The sequence below is a fragment of the Haliotis rufescens genome, unplaced genomic scaffold (assembly GCF_023055435.1).
Source record: "Haliotis rufescens isolate VD_foot unplaced genomic scaffold, xgHalRufe1.0.p SCAF_56, whole genome shotgun sequence".
NCBI lineage: Eukaryota > Metazoa > Mollusca > Gastropoda > Lepetellida > Haliotidae > Haliotis > Haliotis rufescens.
The window spans coordinates 1938716-1958862 of NW_025964290.1; the positions used below are offsets into that span (position 1 = coordinate 1938716).

Sequence of the window (20147 nt, forward strand, 5' to 3'; positions counted from 1 at the left end):
GGGCAGAGGCAATGCTACATTGATTCCCAACAGCTGTCACTTGCTGGTTCTGTCAACACAGCCATTAAGGTATGTGTACTGATACATGATATGTGAAGCAATAAAGGCCAGGTGTAAAGATGTGTATCATGTAGTATACTATAGCATGAAATGTACAGTCGCAATTACACACTAGCATGATGTGTGTCCTATCAGTGTCTCATCTTACCTTCTGTTACTCATTCATCAATAACTAAACAGAGATAATATCAACGTTTAAGCATGCATCAGTTAACCCTTACTGTTGTAAACATCTATATTTAATGTACAAAAAATAAAGATGACAATTCTTTACCAGCTCAAATACAATGAATAAGCAAAGAATTTAGAAAATGGAGTGAGGGATGTTATCGTTATATGTTGGATAAGGTGCCATGTTTGTAGAAAGCAAAGGATTTATGAAGTATTTTCAAGCAGAATACATTTGTGGTTCATTCTATATTTATTGTATATAACAAATTTATGATGGCACTTCTTTTACCAGTTAAAATACAATGAATGAACAAACATGTAACAAATGCTTTGGATTTGTTGGAGGCGCAACCATGAATTATTTAAAGTAGCTCGCAAGGGTTTGATTAATAACATGTTCGTGTTAGGCGAGTAAGTGATTCAATCAAAATGGATTTTCGCCCTTTTTACCAATATTCTAGCAATATCACATCAGGCTTTGGCATTTTCTGTGTGAGGATATTTACTGAAGGTCATGTAGGTATGTACAGCACGAACTTTTGTAAACATGTACACTGTGGGTCAACATTTTGTTCGCATATGTCTACTAATGCTTGAACAGCCGATTTCATATAGCCATACATTTGTACATGGTTTTTTTATGTGGGTCCATACTGTGAAACAAACGTAACTTGTTTTTATGCAGAAATTCATAAAACACGTTTTCAGACTTTTACTTTGCTTGACTTTGTAAATGTAACATATGGGATATATGTCAGAAACCACTGTTTAAAAATATGACTAATGATTGCTTCACACCCTACTTGAGTGTGATATTTATCTTTCAGTCAACTGTAACGTTTGGTAACATTTGTTCTGAAGTATGATGCAAGAGTAGTTGTTAGGTCCTGGTAGATGAGTATATATGTCTCCCCGCTCTACCTTCACTGTCGGTGTGGAATGAAGTCAATGACGATGCTGCATACAACGTTCATCCTCCTCCTCTGCGTGGAACTCGTCGCAGGTGACTATAATTTCAATTATCTTTATGAAATTGTCATAATGTGTTTGTTGAAGATGTTAACTTTTTAACCAGTAGTTGTGTGCGCCATGTTTTTTGAAGCCACCTGTAGTTCACAACAGCATACATTACACTTCCAACAAAGCACAATAGTGATGCCATAATTTATTAGCACAATTGTTTTTAAATCTATCGTAACCAGGTTTGAACTATTGAGGTCACAATACAATATTTCAACCATGTTTGCACTTGTTTCGTAAATCAAAAGATGTTATCAGTTGTGTTATGAACCAAAGGTTGTTTTCTTCTTACAAACTTCTTATGAACTCGTGGGCTATCTTAGGGGGGTTGGGTTTGTTGTTGGACGCCATATTCAGCAATATTCAACCTATATGGCGGCGGACCAGACAAACCAGTGATTGATATCATGAACAACAATCCATGTCTTTTGATTATGATGGCATGCACCAACCATGTGACGGGGCCTGACCACCAGATCATTTAGTTGCCTTTTACGACCATCATAGGTAATGGAGGACCAGGAATTGCTGATGATAATCTCAGAAAATGATATGGATTGTCGAAATTTAGCAAAGGTTGAATACCTAACGAACTTGGTCAATAAAAACAAAATTCAAGTCATTTCACATCACAGCTTTTATGTTTCTTTTTTAGAAGTTGATCTAAATATTGTACGTATGTAGTTTTGTCAAACGCATTCAATGACACATAAACAGTTGAGGAAGCAAAGTAAAATGACTTGAGGGTCACACAACTAGTAGGTATATCTTGTATATAATAATTGTAAGAACTGAAGTGGAAGCAATTTGTCGTTCACACAGCGATGAGTTGCATACACCTCGTGTCTCGCGAGACATGTTTTTGTTACTACTGAAACATATTTGAAGTATTGAACTTTGTATGAGAATTATGACCAAATGACAACCAGCCTACCTCTGACATGATGGATATGTGACGTACATCTCTTACTTCATGGTATAAACACTTAATTGCAAAATAAGAACACATTAAAGAGAAATTGTGCTAAATGTTGTCGATGATTCTGTAATGCATAAAAATAACTTCAATGTGGCAACTTTTAATTGCACATAGATGAACATATTGCGTGATGTATGTTTGTATTTGACTGTTTTACATAAACTGTGAGAACCACAATATTACCCTATGTCTGAAATACACAATGACATATGTTAGCAATTTCTTATGATTTACTTTACTCATTCGATATGAACAATAACTTGATGCAGAGAGATGTACACACGCTCAATGAAGAAGGGCAAGACTGCGCTGAGCTACGGTAGCCCATTGTAACTCGGTTGTTGTATCTCACAATATATTTCGTATTTGTTTGATCATGAGTGATCAAACTTTTCCACGCAAATATTGATATTGAAATCAATCAATTAATCAATCAGTTTATTCGGTAATAAGGCCTCAGGCCCACGTACATATATATACAAATTAGTTTCACATCAAGTGCTGCATGAAATAATATTTACAGGTAAGAAGAACGAAGACAGATAGCATTTTTAACATAATTGGCTAAGTTCTCAAGGCGGTTTACATCAGAAGAGTTTAACATTCTAACCAGTGTGTCTTTACGATTATTACCAGTAATGAAGTCTAAATATGGGAAATATTTTGAGCGAATATCTTCATAAATGGGGCAAACAAGAATGAAATGAATTTCATTTTCAACTGCCCTTAACTTGCACAATGGACAAAACCGGAGTGTCTTATCGATGCCATCCCTCCTTCCTGTGTTATGCATAATTCCCAGTTCTCCAATACGTAAAAGGGTAAGCATACGTCGCTTTTCTTTTGATAATACATTTAATAGATACGGTTCAAGTGATAATGATGTCTTAAATAATGAATACAGTTCTAATTTCGAGCATCCAGACAATTCAGAATACCATGTTTGTGCATGACAGTCCTTAACCCTCAGTCTAAACTCACTTATAAAATATTCAGGATCACCAACACCTTGAAATTCCCACACATGTCCGAAGCCATGAGAATGTAACATAGTCTTAATAGCCGAAACCCATGTATTCCTACCAAAGGCATCAAACCTAACTCACATATCGTAAACCCGTTTTGGAAATCTCTCTTGAGACATATTAAGAAGCTTAAACCAGTATCTTAAACATCTTGTGTAAGAATCAATATAAATACCGTATCGACCACACTCTCCGAGCACTGCAACATTTGTAGATTTGGAACCGATACCCAAAACAAATTTACAAAACTTTGCTTGGAAACGTTCGAGAAACAACCATTTATGAAACCCCCAAATCTCTGAACCATATAAAATAATAGGTTTAATCTGAGAGTCGAACATTTTAAACAACACTTTGGGAGCGATATTTCGAAGTTTATAACTAAGCTGTTTTATAGGAATTAAAGCTTTACTTGCTTTCAAAACTAGTGTCTGAACTGTTTTCGACCAACACAGCCTGTTTGAAAATATAATACCCAAATAACTGTAATATGTAGAAGCCTTGACAGGCATACGCCCCAGTTTCCATTTCTCGTAGTTCCTTAACTTACCACCATTACGAAAAACTAAGATATCAGTTTTATCCATGTTAACTTTTAGACCCCATTTGTTACAAAATTTGTGTAAAACATCAATCTTCTTCTGTAGTTCAAGAACTGAATCTGCAAAAATACACAAGTCATCCGCATATAAGAGAAGAACCAATTCCAGTAAATCCTCGTGTACAAATATCCCTCTACCACCACACTGCTGGATGTCCTCTTCCAACTGGTTTATGAATAACGAAAACAAAAGAGGACTTAAAACGCACCCTTGTCGCACACCACTGAGACTGTAAAAATAATCTGAGATGCTACTCTTTGAAATTTTAACACAAGTGAGAGTTTTAGAATAAATGTCCTGTATGATAGTAAATAGTTTCCCATGAATTCCTTTTGAATGCAGAACAAACCAAAGAAGATCCCTGTTAATAGAGTCGAAAGCTTTCTGAAAGTCTATGAACATACAGTAAAATCTTCCTTTTGACTTAGACAAATATTTCTGCACTAATGATTGAAGAATAAACATGTTATCCACTGTGGAATATCCTTTTTGGAAGCCAGCCTGACATTCCGGGAGCTTATCATATAACTTAACAAAATGCTTTAATCTATTATTCAAAACCTGGATAAAAACCTTACCACAAATATCCATCAAGGAAATGCCTCTATAATTGTTAACAACATGAACATTACCTTTCTTATGGAGAGGGAAGATAATACTTTTAGACCATTGATCTGGAAAACTACCTCTGCATAGAATGTTGTTAAAAAGAACTAGAACATGTGGAATTAAAACATCACTGCCATACTTTATCATCTCTGGTAAAATACCATCAGGACCAGCTGCTGATATTGAAATGGACACTAACAAAAGAAAGTTACATTATATATTCCCATAATTTCCTTCGCAGCATTACAAATATTGGATAAAAAGAACAGAATGGTAGTTTATTTTCGATGCAAGAGAAAACTTGCTGTGAAAAATGTCTTGAATTGACAGATAAATAGATTGGTTGTTCGTTGATATTGATTTGACAAGTCACGCATCGTCAATGTTTGTTGCTTAAATCAAATACTATAAATTACACAATCTTATCATACAAAGTGAGCATCTGTTCCTATAACTTTTGTGATTAAACTTGCTGCATCCTTTGACCATACAAAACAATTTTAAAATTCAAATCTAAACTTGTGGATATATTTAATCAAATGTGGCCAGTTTCATCCGAGGAATATTGAAAACAAAATACTGTCACCGCTGTGCGCGATGTTGCGTCCATCACGGCGGTACAGGTCAAGATTCTTTCTCAGTTTTTCCAATCATTGTGATACATAACTATTATTAATTCCTCAATTCTTGGAAAGATTTTTCACTCATGCATATTCTTCAAAAACCACCATGGAAAATGGAACCCTGGTACTAGCAGAAAATGCAAAAGGGTGTTAAATGGGAGGTTTGAAACGTTTACATTTTCAAACGAGATTTCAGAGCATGGGTTTGTTTTCATTCTTGATTTATGTTGATTTCATGTCGGCCCTGTGTCAAAGTCGCACTGCTTGCTTAGAAAGCGTACATGTGAATATCATGTGGTCTTGACACACATATAACTTGTCGCATGATGAGAGAACATGTCTTATGCAACCAACAAGTAGCATACTTTGATGGCCGAGGGGGAACTTCGCTTTGTCGCCCTCAATTACGGCCTTGAGAAAGCAATAGCACGAGACGAGAAAGCTATAATACGAGACGAGAAAGCGATAACACGATACGGGAAAGCGATACCGTGAGATGAGAAAGGAATATCCGAGAAAGCAAAAGAGAGATAGAACGAGAAAGTGATATAAAGAAATCTGTATTCTACTGTTTACATTCTGTGCTGAAGTCATTTAATCTCAACTCATGCATTACGTACTTTACCAATACGGCACACATAAAGATTAGCACACACCATGCCCCTCCCCATCAAGTATTTATTTGTCTGTATTGAAATCTGTGTTTTTTCTGTGTATTTGTAGGTAGAGGAGCGATGTTCACTCGGTGGGGAAAAACAACATGTCCGTCTGGAAATGATGTCATGTATAAAGGTAAAATATTTCAAGATATACGTTTTCTAAAAGTTAAAAGGGGTAAATCACTTAGTCAGATGGTTTTGCTGTTTATGTTTATAGAATGGTAAAATCTCCTGCATAAGTGATCTTTCAAATCGAGAATTTGAAAAGCTCTTTTTTGTCTAGCTTGGTTGGAAAATATGCAGTTAACTCGAAAAGGCCTGTATTGAATCTACTCTGTTACATGACATTTATGCAAAACGAAAATTAATCATATGTGTACAGTGCGTATAACTGTACACGTGCAGACTTCATTTTCATGTGGCAGTGCTACTTTTCTTGGAGAATGAAGTTATCCATATTCCACTGTTCGTTAAAACAATTTCGATGTAATTTTATTTTGTTAAAGGGGAGGCTTAAAGGTGAAAAAGATAAATAGAACTCACCTCTTTTGTTCTTGTAATATGGGCAATATCAACCGAGCATTGGTTAATCACTATTCGCCTTGCCATAGGCCCAGCAAATCAAATAAGACTTGTTTGCTAGCTCCCGTATTTGATAAATAATGAATGGTCTGTATACTACATCCGTTCTCTAAATAATCGGGTTTCCAGGAAACAGGTGGACTTGGAACAACTATATTTTATATGTCTTCACACAGAATAAAAGCTAGTTCCTTTCGATTTCTCAGGTTATGCAGGAGGAAGCCATCACACACACAAAGGTGGACCAGCGACAACTCTGTGCCTTCCTGACTCTCCCATCTACGACAAGCATACTGCAGCACATGCAGGCAGTGAACTCTATGGGTCTGAGTATGAAACTTATCAAGCAACAGGACCTCTGCACGACATGTTAGATCATGATGTCCCTTGTGTGGTGTGCCGCAGTCGTCGCAGGAGGAGTGCTGTCATGGTCCCTGCCAGGAATGCGTGCTTCCCTGGGTGGCATCTGGAGTACAAGGGGTACCTCTTCGGGGGAGCCACTTCACACACAGGTTCAAGTGACTATGTGTGTGTAGATGGAGACCCAGAATCCATACAGGGAGGCCATGCAAGCAAAAACGGACATCTCCTGTACCTGGTCGAGTCCATCTGTGGTGCCCTGCCATGTCCACCATATGTTAATGGTTGGGAGATGACTTGTGCTGTTTGTACAAAATAAAACACTCCATGTAGACCATACCGTCTGTCAAATATGTACATTAACTGTGTCTTACATACATCCGATAAACATAAGACTACCAATATCCATTGTTTGGTTGTGTGTAAATGTCTCTCGCTTTCGTGAGGTTCATTCATTTATGCCATGTAGTTGTAAAAGTGTTGAATCACGATTATTTTATGAATGAAAAAGTAGTCCCGGTGTGACAGAGGTCACGGTTATACGATTAAAAGGAACATAATGAGGTTCACCTTGTACGACAAACGTGTGTCGTACGGATTTAGTATCTTAAAACATGTATTTTCATCACGTGTGTAATAAAGTGATTGACATCGTGAGCATCGTTTCGCGCAATTGGTATACGATGGCATGCATCAACCAAGTCAGCGAGCCTGACCACCTGATCCCGTTTGTCGCCCCTTACGACAAGCATGGAAGACCCATTCTACCCCAGATCTTGACGAGTCTTTAAGTTTACTTAGGTGCATGTGGCACAAAAGGTAGTCTTTGGTTGCCTCATGTTGTAAGGACAGACTGGCCACGTTGACAAGTCAGTTACGTTATCATTGGCTGAAGCTCCTAGCTGCAAGTTATCGCCAATGAAAAGGTTCTGGTCAATGTCATTACACATGCTATTTCATAACACATGTTTTCTTAATTGACAAAGGGCCGACATGTCGTTATATTAACAAATACTGTAGTATACTGAGTATCAAGACAACAAACGACAGATAAAAGCATGATGAAAGATACTTGTAGCTGTAAGTTATATTCCTTTTTTGACATCAGACAAGTTCAGTTTCTCAGCATGCTATGACACCATGTTACATTGATTCAACAAGTACCCCAAGTGACACTACATGAAGTGTGTTCATTGTTCTCTTGCCCCAAATAAAGATCCATTCTAAATGTTTATGTGTGGTCTTTTGTGAGACTAAATGACAAAACTACAGTTTGTTAACCAGTTTGTGTTAATAAAAACCTTTCTTAAATAGTTTGGATGTTTATTATATATCTTGTCGGTAGTTACAAACCTTTACAAAATCCTTCAACTGATGTGAAATGTATTGTTTCATAACACAAGGGACATAATGTACTCATGACGTGCATTCAAACCTATGGATAGCTGCAAACTGTGTGAGCATTAGAGAAATTCCTGGCTGAATCGACAAAAGCACTGATTGGGTAGAAATTATTTTACGACGCTTTAGACCATATCCAAGACACATCTCAAGATGCAAACTGTGTGAGCATTGAAGAAATTCACTTTTGAATCCATAGAAGAACTAATTGGGTAAACGAGTTATTTTACGACGCTTTAGACAATACCCTATCGATGTCACTGTGGAAAATATAATAATTACGCAACAGAGCCAAACTATGAGTGGAAGTCACAGGTAGATTCAGTCATCAAATGCTCGAAAACAGGGATATTCCTGATGTGTTGGTAAAGTATGGCCTAGGTAAACACACCCACCATCATCTGTGACCACGTGGAACTGCTTTAAGGGGCAGATCGCTGTAGTTATCAGTGACTTATTTCATCATTGATTTCTACTGGATTGGCTTGTACGTTCCTCCTGAAAGGCAAGAGCCCTTTTGTCATCGTTGTGGTTATCACTTATTTCTATTTATTATTTATTATTCCGCATTTTGTTTTGTACAAGAGATAACTCAACAACCCATCATCAGCATCTGGACATCATGTGAAGCAGATTACACAAAGATCCCAAGACTCTGGGCCCAACGTCCAATAGCAGGCAATTCCAAAATAATTAACTAAAAGCAACTAAATCAGAAACCAATGGTCCATTAGAGAAAACGTATTATTTATTATCTCTTTCTAAGAGATGGAGTGACAAACTAGATCCATATAGCGGGAATTACTATGAACTTTGTACATTATTCACCAAGAGCCATATAACTTTCAATCTAACTGATTGTTCTTGAGGGGTGTGTTCCTTTGGTCACATGTATTCCGAATAAATAAGTGATGTACTTAAATCTAGCTTTTGCAATAAATTGAGCTATACCATACTTTCAGTTGAAAAGTTCTAGGCAGGCAGCCTAGTTTGAAATAATTAAAACTATAGGTGCATTTGTTTTATGTCTAAACCGAGATATCGCCACGGGCCTTCAGACATATGGATTTAATGCTGTAAGAAAGTATTTTCTATTTCCGGAAGTTAGACAATTCAAACACTAATAGTTTGCTTGTAAAACGAGCTACAAGTTTGGGACTTTATTACGTATACGTGTGTTATTAAACCTTAAATGACAGAATTCAAAGACAGAAAGTACTAATAATTTTGTTATAAATTGAGCTAGAACTATTTGACTTTATAATTTAAGATGTTAAGTTTGCATACAATTTTCTATCGGAACCGGAAGTGATTATTTCTTTAAGCAACTAGAGGAGTATCTCATGGCAACATGTATCTCACTAAAAATAGCATCAACATGAGCTTACAGAATACTTTGTACGTGGTCCAACTGATTTACACACGTGGTCGCTGTCTGATTTTACGTCGCATCAAGAGAGTTTGGCAAGTACATTGTTTTAGAATCAAAGGAAATTTAAAAGTCAATGCCAGAGAGGAATCAGTCTCGATTAACTTCCGAAACAAATTCCATTGGGCGTAAATTAAGAGTTAAATCAATGGATAACTGGAAATCTCTTCTCTAAGTATCAACATGTTACATCATTTCCGAGGGCTGATCAATGTCCACTCAAAGTCATTTTGCTGGTATTTTCAAGCAACACATAACCCAAATTGGACATTTAAGTTGTAGCTCAACAAGAATGGAAAAATATATTTTGGTGTACTTATGACTGGCGTCCTAGACATTGGTGTGCTCATGACTTACTTCCCAGACATTGGTGTACTCATGACTGACTGACATGACATTGGTTTACTCATGACTGACTGCAATGACATTGGTTTACTCATGACTGACTGACATGACATTGGTTTACTCATGACTGACTGACATGACATTGGTTTACTCATGACTGACTGACATGACATTGGTTTACTCATGACTGACTGACGTGACATTGGTTTACTCATGACTGACTGACATGACATTGGTTTACTCATGACTGACTGACATGACATTGGTTTACTCATGACTGACTGACATGACATTGGTTTACTCATGACTGACTGACATGACATTGGTTTACTCATGACTGACTGCCCTGATATTGGCTTACTCATGACTGACTGAGATGACATGTGTGTGAACATGCGTGGCTGCCATGACATTGGTTTTACTCATGACCGACAATACTGACAACTCCATGTCTCAAACAACAATACTGACAACTCCGTAAGTCTCCTACACCAATTACTGACAACTCCGAGTGTGTTTCCAACAACACTACAGACAACTATGTGTGCCTCCTACAACAATACTCCATATGTGTCTCCTACAACAATACTGTCAGCTCAGTTCGTGTCTCCTACAACAATACTCACGACTCGATGTGTCTCCAACAACAATACTGACAACTCAGTAGGTCTCCCACAACAATACTGACAACTCCGTGTTTATCTCCCACAACAATACTGAGAGATCCGAGTGTGTCTCCTACAACAGTTCTGACAACTCCGTGTGTGTCTCCTACAACAATATTAAAAACTCCGTGTGTTACTCCCACAAGAATACTTACAACTCCGTTCGTCTCCTAGAACAGTAAAGTCAATATCGCGTGTGTCTCCTACAACGATACTTACATCTCAGGTGTGTCTCCTACAACAGTACTAATAACTCCGTGTGTCTCCTACAACAATACTGACATCTCTGTTTGTATCCTTCAACAATACCGATTATTCTGTGTGTCTCTCCTACAACAACACCGACATCTCCGTTTGTCTCCAACAACAATACTGACAACTCCGTGTGTATCTCCTGCAACAACACTGAGAGCTCCGCGTGCGTCCCCTACAACAACACAGACAGCTCCGTTCGTCTCCTACAACCACACTGACAGCTCCGTGTGTGTCCCCTACAACATTAATGACAACTCCTTGTGTCTCCTACAACAATAATGACATCTCTGTTTGTCTCCTAAAACAATATTGATTTCTCCGTGTGTGTCTCCTACAACAATAATGACAACTCTGAGTGTGTCTCCCACAACAATAATAACAACTCTGTGTGTCCAAAAACAATGCTGATAGTTCCGTGTATGTCTTCTGCAACAATACTGATAGTTCCTTGTGTGTCCCCTACAACAATAATGACAACTCCTTGTGTCTCCTGCAACAATAATGACATCTCCGTTTGTCTCCTACAACAATATTGATTACTCTGAGTGTGTCTCCCACAACAATACTAATAGTTCCGTGTGTGTCTCCTACAACAATACTGATAGTTCCGTGTGTGTCTCCTACAACAATACTAATAGTTCCGTGTGTGTCTTCTACAACAACACTCACGACTCCATGTGTCTCCCACAACAATACTGACAACTCCGTGTTTATCTCCAACAACAATACTGACAGATCCGTTCGTCTCCTAGAACAGTGCAGTCAACATCGTGTGTGTCTTCTACAACGATACTTACATCTACGTGTGTTTCTCCTACAATAGAACTGACAACTCCGTGTGTCTCCTACAACAATACCGATTACTCCGTGTGTGTCTCCTACAACAATAATGACATCTCTGTTTGTCTCCTACAACAATATTGATTTCTCCGTGTGCGTCTCCTACAACAATACTGACAACTCTGAGTGTGTCTCCCACAACAATAATAACAACTCTGTGTGTCCAAAAACAATGCTGATAGCTCCGTGTATGTCTCCTACAACAATACTGATAGTTCCGTGTGTGTCTCCTGCAACAATACTGATAGTTCCGCGTGTGTCTCCTACAACAATATTGATAGTTCCGCGTGTGTCTCCTACAACAATACTGACAACTCTGAGTGTGTCTCCCACAACAATACTGACAACTCTGAGTGTGTCTCCCACAACAATATCGACATCTCCGTTTGTCTCCTACAACAATACTGACATCTCTGTTTGTCTCCTACAACAATACCGATTACTCCGTGTGTGTCTCCTACAACAATATCGACATCTCCGTTTGTCTCCTACAACAATACTGACATCTCTGTTTGTCTCCTACAACAATACCGATTACTCCGTGTGTGTCTCCTACAACAATACCGACATCTCTGTTTGTCTCCTACAACAATATTGATTTCTCCGTGTGCGTCTCCTACAACAATACTGACAACTCTGAGTGTGTCTCCCACAACAATAATAACAACTCTGTGTGTCCAAAAACAATGCTGATAGCTCCGTGTATGTCTCCTACAACAATACTGATAGTTCCGTGTGTGTCTCCTGCAACAATACTGATAGTTCCGCGTGTGTCTCCTACAACAATATTGATAGTTCCGCGTGTGTCTCCTACAACAATACTGATAGTTCCGTGTATGTCTCCCACAACAATACTGATAGTTCCGAGTGTGTGTCCCACAACAATACTGATAGTTCCGTGTGTGTCTCCTACAACAATACTCACGTCTCCATGTGCCTCCCACAGCAATACTGACAACTCCGTGTTTATCTCCCACAACAATACTGACAGATCCGTTCGTCTACTAGAACAGTACAGTCAACATCGTATGTGTCTCCTACAACGATACTTACCTCTACGTGTGTTTCTCCTACAACAGAACTGACAACTCCGTGTGTCTCCTACAACAATTCTGACATCTCTGTTTGTCTCCTACAACAATACCGATTACTCCGTGTGTGTCTCCTACAACAATAATGACATCTCCGTTTGTCTCCTACAACAATACTGATTACTCCCTGTGCATCCCCTACAACAATACAGAAAGCTCCGTTCGTCTCCTGCAACAACACTGACAGCTCCGTGTGCGTCTCCTGTAACAATACTGACTGCTCCGTGTGCGTCTCCTGCAACAACACTGACAGCTCCGTGTGCGTCTCCTGCAACAACACTGACAGCTCCGTGTGCGTCTCCTGCAACAATACTGACTGCTCCGTGTGCGTCTCCTGCAAAAACACTGACAGCTCCGTGTGCGCCCCCTACAAAAATACAGACAGCTCCGGTCGTCTCCTACAACAATACTAACAGCTCCTTGTCTGTCTCCTACAACAACACTGACAGCTCCGTGTGTGTCCCCTACAACAATAATGACAACTCCATGTGTCTCCTGTAACAATAATGACATCTCCGTTTGTCTCCTACAGCAATATTGATTACTCTGAGTGTGTCTCCCACAACAATAATAACAACTCGGTGTGTCCAAAACAAATGCTGATAGCTCCGTGTGTGTCTCCTACAACAATATTGATAGTTCCGTGTGTGTCTCCTACAACAATATTGATAGTTCCGTGTGTGTCTCCTACAACAATACTAATAGTTCCGTGTGTGTCTCCTACAACAATACTGATAGTTCCGTGTGTGTCTCCTACAACAACACTGATAGTTCCATGTATGTCTCCTACAACAATACTGACAATTCCGTTTCTATACAACTACAGTACTCACAATTACGTACGTGCGCTACAATACGACCACATTGCTGACACGTATGTATACAACTCAACTCCGACTTCCCCCACTAACTGAAATAGGGAGCACTGGTGGTCCCGTCGTGCTCGTGGGTTTCACCAAAGCGGTAAACGTCTGAGAACTGCATCACTTCGGGCTTAACTCTCACATTAAGCTGACACGCCTTTAAATAGCGGCGTCAAACACAACTCACTCACTCACTCTCTGAAATAATTTCGGAGAATTTCTTTGATGACAGTACCATCTCACAGAACATATTTTTTAAGAAATAAAACATATCCAGGCATCATCTGTTGTCTACTAGGTGATGCTTAGGTTCCGGCAAAGTTATAGTGAAATCATTATGTGGCAGAGTAATATTTTGTACATACAAGTTAGGTTTTAATTCTATTTTAGCTATAGTTTTATACACATTCTATTTCATATTTGAATTAAGTAGTACATAGTTTATTTACCTGTCTTACTTTTGCCATATAATTGTATTTCAACTTAAACATTAATACCATAGCTTATCTGTTTCATTCAGTCTATTATTTATCCAGCCTTGACTAACCATACCACTGCATGCTTTTCACCCACAGCACTTAGTATCTCACCCCGCGCATAGAGTACTCTATTGTTCTCTGTGGTCACTCACAGCTGACCACAGGTATACCTTTGTTTGCTTGTGATCTGGAGCAGTTGCCAGATTACACTTGACATATGTACTCCATAGTCATTTTGTATATATTTTGAATGGATCTTGTATTCATGGATCGAATAGATGTGATTATTTCATGGATTTGAAGGTTAGTCATAGTATATTTCTTGTATGATACTTTATATGTATTTGTGTATTTCTAATTCTTAAAGTTAGAAATAAGTTGTGCTTGGTTTATTGCTAATCAGGTTTTGTATTGAATCCACAGTTAGTGTATTCTGATCATGATTATTTTATATGATAAAGTATTATAAAGCAGTTTCTTTAATTGATAAATAGCTAATTTATCCTAGGCTATTATCATCTTAACTTGAACAATAACTAAATAAAACTAAGCCCTAAATAAACTGTAGTAATTCTATACCTCATATCACATTAAGGTAATTGTGTCAATTGTGTACAAGAATGTATGCGTATGTGTGAAAGTGCATTATTGAAGTTATTTGATCAATCCTTATTTTAAATACCTATGTCAATATCAATGTCAATGTTCTATGTCTTGTATGCAGTATGTATTATTATTTATACATTGTTGCAGGCCGTATTTATTCACCATTCTCTTCTAAGAGAATAAACAGCCATCAGCTCACACCCTGTAGCCGTTTGTTGTGTTTACCACCCCGACAACTACCGCTACTACATTGGAGCCCCCAGTGAGGATTTGATGGGACCATGAGGAAACTGATGTACACATGAGACCAACCACGGCGTTATGTGACGTCACACTTGAGGATCGATCCGCCATTATGACATCATGTGATCGGCGATGTGTGTTGACACAAGACCGGTAGATATGTGATTACACGTGACTTGAGTATTGATGAGACAATGAACATTATTATTGTTGTAATCATATATACTCTTACTCAACGTTGAGCATTTCTGAATTGATCATGATCATGACACTCTACGCTTGTGATAATTGTGACACTTTGTGTGTATATTAACCTGGATCCAGCAGTGAAAGTAATTGACAATTTATCATCATAAACTTTTTACACACAGCCGAGTTGAACTGATAACTGCGAGTGTGTGAAACTTCTGGATATTGCTTCACTTATCTCTTGTGAATACCATGTCGTATTTCTGTGTTCTTTTGTATACCATAGTGATGGCAATGCTATGCTGTACTTGTCATGTGACATATTTGACATGTTGTCTTCCGGAATGACTTCTCACTTACATGTTTTGCCATGCAATGAATTATATGTATGATTCATGCTATATTTGTGTTGGATGTGTATGATTAAAATCTGTCCTATAATCTGTGTGTTTATGCATATGTTGTTTGCAATATACATGTATTATATACTATGGCCATTCTTAGGAGCGCTCCGACCATACCTATTATTCATGCCAGTCTTATGCTTCATGTATTTTTGTTTGGTATCTAAGCACTGTATGATTGGTCTGTGTGTGTTTGTGGCTAGGTAGTTAGTAAAATCAACTACTTAACTAACATAAATCATATAGCTATTACTTTAATTCCTAAATAGAGTGATAGGTTCATTTTGAGGTTAGCTCACTACATGTAGTTCATTAGCAGTTGTTGTCTTGCTAGTTTGCTACATTCAGGGAATTGTTGCTTGCTTTTCTAGTGTTGTCTTTGGTGTTGGTTTGCACTTGGTGTTCACTTAGTTTTGTACTCGGTTACATTCAGTGTTCTACATCGTGCAACTAAGGTTCATTGTCTTTGCTTAATCATGTAGAATAAGTTGTTTATACTTGACCCAATATCTGCGCGCGCAATAGTACACTCTGCACTGATGCACATTGCATTCTAATACTTAGATAGTATTACGTGATGTGGTAAGTCATCATAAGCATGTACTGAAGACAAGCTTTAGTAAGTAGCTTGTGGGGTACCTGTGCACTACTTATCAACATACTTAGATTACATAGCAATTCCATTGACCTTGTCAATTATTTCTTATGATAAACATGTAATGGGTATATTACCGTACAATTCCTACACTGCGTGACATCATTGCACTTTGATTTCAGACGTGTGTGCAGTTAAACACATTCATTTAGCTTACTGTGTAGTTTCTTTTTCTGTGTGATCATATTGCACTCCAAGATCACACATCCCAATTTTTTTGGTTGGTTTATTTAAGTCTCTTTCAGCCTTTTGTTTTTTTGTTTTGTTTTTCACTTTGCATTTCGCCTACATGTCACAATGGCAGAAGGAGGACTTTCTGAGGAAGAGGTGCAGAAATTAATTTCTTCTTTTCAAAAACTAAAACTTCACCCTAAAGCTGACACACCAGAAGACTTGTTGAAGTGGATATCCGAAGTCGGTCAGGTAAAGCAGGAACATGGTCAACATGGTCAAGCACAAGCAGGTTCAGAAGGTTCTTTCGTGCCTACTACTGTCACCCTGGCCCACACTCCACAGCTTCAATACTTTTCTGGTGACAGGAAGGGGGATGCCGATTTCGATCAATGGAGACACGAGTATACTTGTATGTCTACTCGTTACTCTTCAAAGATCGTTGCTGAAGCTGTTCGGCGCTCGTTACGTGGTAGAGCTGCTAGAGTGGCTATGCATGTAGACAAGGATGCCCCATTGAAGACAATCATCTCCAAGCTTGCTAGCGTGTTTGGTGATGTTCACACAGAACACAACATTATGTCACAGTTCTACACAGCCAAGCAAGGGGATGAAGAAAGTGTAGCAGAGTGGTCATGCCGACTAGAGGATATTTTGAGCCAAGGAGTCACACTTGGAAAAGTACAGCCTGGACAAACAGAAGATTTACTAAGGACTACCTTGTGGACTGGACTTAGATCACAACTGAGGGACCTCACAAGTCACAAGTTTGATCAAGGTGGATCATTTGAAGACTTTCTTCGTTACCTCAGGCAGGCGGAAGCCGACTTAAAGGAGAGGAACCCAGTGTCTAAGAAGAAGCCTGATGCCACAAGTAAGGCCACATTCACTCAGGATTCAGAGCTTAAAGAAATCCGGGGAATCCTGAAGTCCATGTCAATAGAGATTGCTGCTCTCAAGAAACAGAATAAGGACGCCAAGGAATCAGACTCTTCACAGGCAAACACAGGAGCAGCAAGGTATAACCAAGGCCAAGGTCAATCATGGCAGATACCACCTCGACAGTGGATACGTCCACAACAGCCTAGAGAAAATCCGCAGTTTGGACGTGGTGGTCAACATAGATTCCAAGGACCACAGACCTTTTCTGATATTCCGGTTTGTTACCGATGCGGACAACCTGGACACATTAGGAGAGGATGTAGAACCAGGATAGACAATGGTCCTTTAAACTTCAATCGGCCTATGGGGAGAGGCGGACCATGGGCCTAGACACACAGCATGTCAGCACTCAACAGCAGTTGGTTGCAGAGTTAGTTGGTAAGCCTACTGAGACTAATATCATGGTCAATGGTGTTAGTTCCAGGGCTCTACTTGACACAGGAGCGACCATTTCTTCTATTTCCAAGTCTTACTACCAACAGAATTACAGTGATATTCCTATTGAGCCACTTAAACACATCCTTAACATCGAGTGTGCAGATGGAGAGTTTTTACAGTATAGTGGGTACATTGTTGTGGACATTCAGGGAACAGGAAGTGCTCTATTCAAAGTCCGATGTTTACTTCTTGTAGTTCCTGACAGTTGTTACAACCAGACAGTTCCAATTACTCTAGGTACCAACGTTCTCTCTGTCTACATGCTCCAGTGCAAGGAGGAGTTCGGGGAAAGATTCCTTCAGAAAGCAGACCTCCATACTCCTTGGTATTTGGCTCTTCGTTCTATGTCCCTTCAGGAGAGAGAACTTGTCAAGAACAACTACTCCATAGGACGAATTAGAAGTTCAGAGCCAGGTCGCAAGATAATTCCAGCTAATTCTGAAATTGTTATTCGTGGACATGTGATACAGCCCCTACCTTACAGATCCACTTGTGCCATTATTCAGCCTACAAGAGGATCAGTCATCCCAGACGACCTTGACATTGAACCAACTTTAGTATCATATGATGGAAGAGGACAGAAGATGTTTGTGGACATACATGTATCAAACCTCACAACTCGTTCTGTTTCCATTCCAAGTCGTGCTCTCTTATGCGAACTACAAGTTGTTAGCACAGAAGATGTACCGGAGATTCATCCTTTTACTCAAAGTAAGGACACAGATATCATGAATCTTATGGACTTTAAGGAAGCCAGTGTAACAGACAAGGAACTTCAACAAGGGAAACAAGTTATTTCTGACTACATCGACATCTTTTCAACAGGAGACACAGATGTTGGTCACACTTCTTCAGTGCAACATAGGATCGACTTAGTAGATGACACGCCATTTAAACAGCCACATCGTCGAGTCCCACCAGCCATGTATCAGGAAGTTAAGGATCACTTGCATCATCTACTCCTTGCTGGTGTCATAAGACGTTCTCACTCTCCATGGTCATCCAATGTTGTGCTTGTGCGCAAGAAGTCAGGAAAATTAAGGCTATGTGTAGATTTTCGCCAACTGAACCAGAAGACGATCCGAGACAACTACGCAATTCCGAGGATAGAAGAGATGTTCGAAGCCCTCTCAGGAACAAGACTTTACAGCACCTTGGACATGAAGAGTGGTTATCACCAAGTAGAGATAGAGGAAACACACAAGGAAAGAACAGCCTTCACCGTTGGACCCTTGGGATTTTACGAATACAACCGTATGCCCTTCGGATTATGTAACAGCCCAGCAACATACCAACGCCTTATGAATGAATGTTTTGAAGGTCTTCACTTGAAGATATGTCTCATCTACTTGGACGACATCATCGTCTACTCCCAGTCAGTCAGCGAACATCTCATCAGGCTCAGTCAAGTATTCCAGAGGATCAGGGATACAGGTCTTAAATTATCTCCAGAGAAGTATTCCTTCTTCAAAAAGAAAATCAAGTTCCTTGGCCATGTGGTGACTGAAGAAGGAATTACAACTGATCCTGATAAAGTGGACAAGATATTGAACTGGCCTCAACCAACCAACCCAAGTGATGTCAGAAAGTTCCTCGGTTTCGCCGGATATTACCGCAAGTTTGTTAAGGACTTTGCCAAGATTGCTAAGCCTCTGTCATCACTGATGCCCAATGGTAAATCTGGAAAGTCCAAGAAGAAGGTAATGGAACAGCCTTGGACTTGGGGAGCTGAACAAGAACACGCCTTTGAGAAACTGAAGACACTGCTAGCTTCACCACCCATCCTTGGATATCCAAACTATGGAACACCATTTGAGCTCCACACCGATGCCAGCGGTCAAGGACTTGGTGCAGTATTATATCAGGAACAGGATGGTGTGAAGAGAGTCATCAGCTATGCCAGTAGAGCACTCACCAAGTCAGAAGCAAACTATTCAGCTCATCGTTTGGAATTCCTTGCACTCAAGTGGACGGTTTGTGAGAAATTCCATGACTACCTGCATGGAGCAAAGTTTACAGTTCTCACAGACAACAACCCCTTGACATACGTGCTCACAAGTGCAAAGTTGGATGCCACAGGTCACAGGTGGTTGGCAGCCCTTGCAGCATATGACTTTGATGTTCAGTACCGGCCAGGATTGAAGAATACAGACGCAGACACCTTGTCTAGGCTTCCGGAACTAAGTAGCAACGCCCCCACAGAACAACTTTCCATGGAATCTGTGAAAGCCATTTGTGGAGTTCTACACACTCAGCCTTACGTAGAGTCTTTGTGCCTTTCTACAGCTGCAGTTGATGAGGAATTGCACCAAGAAGGGAAGGATCTGCAAGGAATGACAGACCGGGATGGGCGTATGACACAGGCTGCTGACGCAACCCTGTACCCATGGATCCAAGCAGTAAGAGCCAAGAGGAAACCCAGGAGACAAGACTATCCGCAT

General features: G+C 39.4%; 2 protein-coding genes across 3 annotated transcripts in view; both read left to right on the plus strand.

Moving 5' to 3' along the window:
• The window catches only part of LOC124141728, a 56938-nt gene that overhangs the window by 25573 nt on the left and 11218 nt on the right, over nt 1-20147 (plus strand). The gene's annotated exons all lie outside the window — the stretch shown is intronic.
• The window catches only part of LOC124141724 (short-chain collagen C4-like), a 48496-nt gene continuing 29449 nt past the window's right edge, over nt 1101-20147 (plus strand). The window contains exons 1-3 of one of the 2 annotated variants that reach the window (XM_046509807.1): nt 1101-1234; nt 5813-5881; nt 6537-7094. In XM_046509807.1, coding sequence (XP_046365763.1) covers nt 1126-1234; nt 5813-5881; nt 6537-7009 — 651 coding nt within the window. In that variant the 5' untranslated portion in view covers nt 1101-1125 and the 3' untranslated portion in view covers nt 7010-7094. Of the gene's footprint in view, nt 1235-5812; nt 5882-6536; nt 7095-20147 lie in introns of those variants that run through there. The other variant, XM_048385214.1, reaches the window with a different exon arrangement.